General features: G+C 42.3%; 1 protein-coding gene across 2 annotated transcripts in view; it reads left to right on the top strand.

Moving 5' to 3' along the window:
• Nucleotides 1-7: 7 nt before the first annotated feature.
• SERAC1 (serine active site containing 1) overlaps nt 8-2,538 on the top strand; it is a 24,979-nt gene continuing 22,448 nt past the window's right edge. For both annotated transcript variants that reach the window (XM_008637899.2, XM_017739522.1), the window contains exons 1-2: nt 8-1,038; nt 2,220-2,311. In XM_008637899.2, the coding sequence (XP_008636121.1) occupies nt 2,221-2,311 (91 nt within the window). In that variant the 5' untranslated portion in view covers nt 8-1,038; nt 2,220. The remainder of the gene's footprint in view (nt 1,039-2,219; nt 2,312-2,538) is intronic.

Below are 2,538 nucleotides of genomic sequence, written 5' to 3'. Positions count from 1 at the left end.
TCTTGGCTCCTTTTACATGTTTCATTGCTTAAAGTTGGGTTTGCGGTAGTGGGTTTTGTTGTTTTGTTTTTTTTTAATACGCCCCAGTTGCGCAGTCGCGAGGCGGGTAGGTGGGCACCGCACCCCGGGGCGGGCCGGGGCTTGGAGCTGCCTAGACTAGCTGTGGAACAGGGTGCGAAATAGGTCCTTTTGCATTAAACTCGTGTGCCCCTAAGCATGAAAAGCTCAGCGTGAGCCGGCAGAGCGCGCTCGCAGCCCGGAGAGCAGTCGGCTGAACCGAGGGCAGCGTAGCCGGCAGGTCCAGGGAAGGGATTCTGCCGCCCTCCTCCGCTCTGCTGAGACCCTCCTGGGATCCCTGGGCAGCCTGCAGCCGGCTCTGGGTTCCCCAGCATCAGAAGGACATGGGGCTGCTGGAGCAAGTCTAGAGAAGGGCCACGAAGTTGATAAAAAGGACTGGAGCACTTTTCCTATGAAAACAGACTGAGGAAGTTGGGCCAGTTCAGCATAGAGAGGAGAAGGTTGCATTGGAGACCTCACAGCAACCTTCCAGTATCTGAAGGGTCCTGGAGGGAAGTCAGAGAGGGACACTTAATCGGGAACTGTAGTATAGGACAAGGAGTAATGGGTACAGATAAAAAGGGGAGAAATTTAGACTAGATATTTAGAAAGAAATTCTTGACTGTGAGGGTGGTGAGACACTGGAACAGATTTCTCAGGAGGGTTGTGGGTGTCCCAACCTTGGAAGTGTCCAAGGCCAGGCTGAGTAAGGCCTTGAGCAACACGGTCTAGTGGGAGGTGTCCCTGCCTATGGCAGGGTTTTTTGGATTAGGTGGTCTTTAAGGTCCATTCCAGACCCTTAACATTTGATGATTCACTGTTTGCTCTTGGACCTGAACAGAAGCTCCTGGCAACAGAGAAGTGGCACTCACTTTGGCCTCCTGTGTTTGCAGATGCATGTTGTAGATTTTAGTAGTTTTGGCACCTGCTGTCACTGAACCACATTTTTCTTGCGGACTGTGGTTAGAGAGAAGAGTAAATGTGAGTACTGTGATTCTGTGAGTAAAGGTAGTGAAGGAACTGTCGTGAGACAGAGAGTTTGGAGGCAGGAGAGGTGTCTCTAGAGGACTGATTATCAATGTCTGAAAAGTGTTTCACAGTGTGGTGTACTCTGTTGAAGTGAATGGATAAACAATATTGAAATTATGAAGTCAAAAAGCAGTCTGCAGTGATTGTGACAGTGCTGGGGTAGAGCTGATGTTTTTCAAAAATCTCCCAAACAAGCAAGACAGAAGGGAAAAATCAAAACCTGGGGAAATGAGAAAAGAGGGAAGACATGTTAAAATAATGAAACAAAAGGAGTCCCCTTGTTTAGAGATGTTGGACACTGACGATAAAAATCATATAAGCACTTTTCTTGGTCTGTAGAGATTACCTTAAATTCAAGGAAAATATCAAGCTTCCATATTTCAACATCAGGTTTACATTTTATCACTTTGCTTTAATTGTGATTGTGGTAACAGAGACCTAATTTGACATTTAATAAGGGCGTCTATGTTTCCAACAAGAATTTGATTAGTACATGAAGATACTGGTGTGTTTTTACATCCATTTAAACACATTAACTCAGTATTTCATTTAGTATAAATGCATCGATGCAGACACTGAAATTTCACTTCAAAGATACAAGTTTCATGTTACTTCTGCAGCATATGCAAAGAGTATTAGTTGATATGTAGTAGTTCTTTAAGCCTTGTTAGTCAAAATGAAAGACTTGCTTGCCAGCACAATAAATTATGAACTTTAAAAGCAGTTAGTTACTGAGTTGTATTAAATCCTGTGTCATACTGAGTAATGTCTTGATGGAGATATGACCATATCTGGTACTTAAGGAAGGGTGACTAAGAAGTAGGGAAGGAAACTTTTAGAAGCGGAGAAGTTAATTGGAGATACTTAGTCACTAGAATCAACAGTAACATAATTGAGAAAAAACTGCTTTAAACTTTTCTTGTAATTGAAATTCAGCCCATTAAATTGAGAAGTTTATAGAGTTCTTTAATTGGAGTGCTTTATATAGAGCAAAATGACAAACATGGTTTATTGTGACCTTTGCCATCATGACCTTTGCTGTAAAAAGACAGAAAAAAAATGCTACAGGTTTTCTGCTGTAATTCTTAAATCAATCATTACTTTTTTTTTTTTTTTGCTCCCCCATTATGCAGAATGTCAGTGGCTGCTTACTGTGTATTTTGCTACAGAAAAATAGGAACCTCTGGTCCAGCCACAAAAACACACCTACCCTGGAATGATATCAGTAAGTACATGTCACTATGTATTGATCCGAAGTGTTAATAAAAAGAAATGAGATGACACCATGCATAGTTAAATGATACTTAAGTTCTAAGCCCTTGAACACTTAGCGATTAAAAGCTGCTGTTTGTCCCTGCTCTCTGCTTCTGACCTTGCTTTGCATACTGATATGTAACATGACACCAGCAGATTATCTGGGAACAGATACAAACACTAGATGAGGGTCTTTCC

The sequence above is a fragment of the Corvus brachyrhynchos genome, unplaced genomic scaffold (genome assembly GCF_000691975.1).
Source record: "Corvus brachyrhynchos isolate BGI_N302 unplaced genomic scaffold, ASM69197v1 scaffold14, whole genome shotgun sequence".
In the NCBI taxonomy this organism is placed as follows: domain Eukaryota; kingdom Metazoa; phylum Chordata; class Aves; order Passeriformes; family Corvidae; genus Corvus; species Corvus brachyrhynchos.
This window is presented reverse-complemented; position numbering and strand designations above follow the sequence as displayed.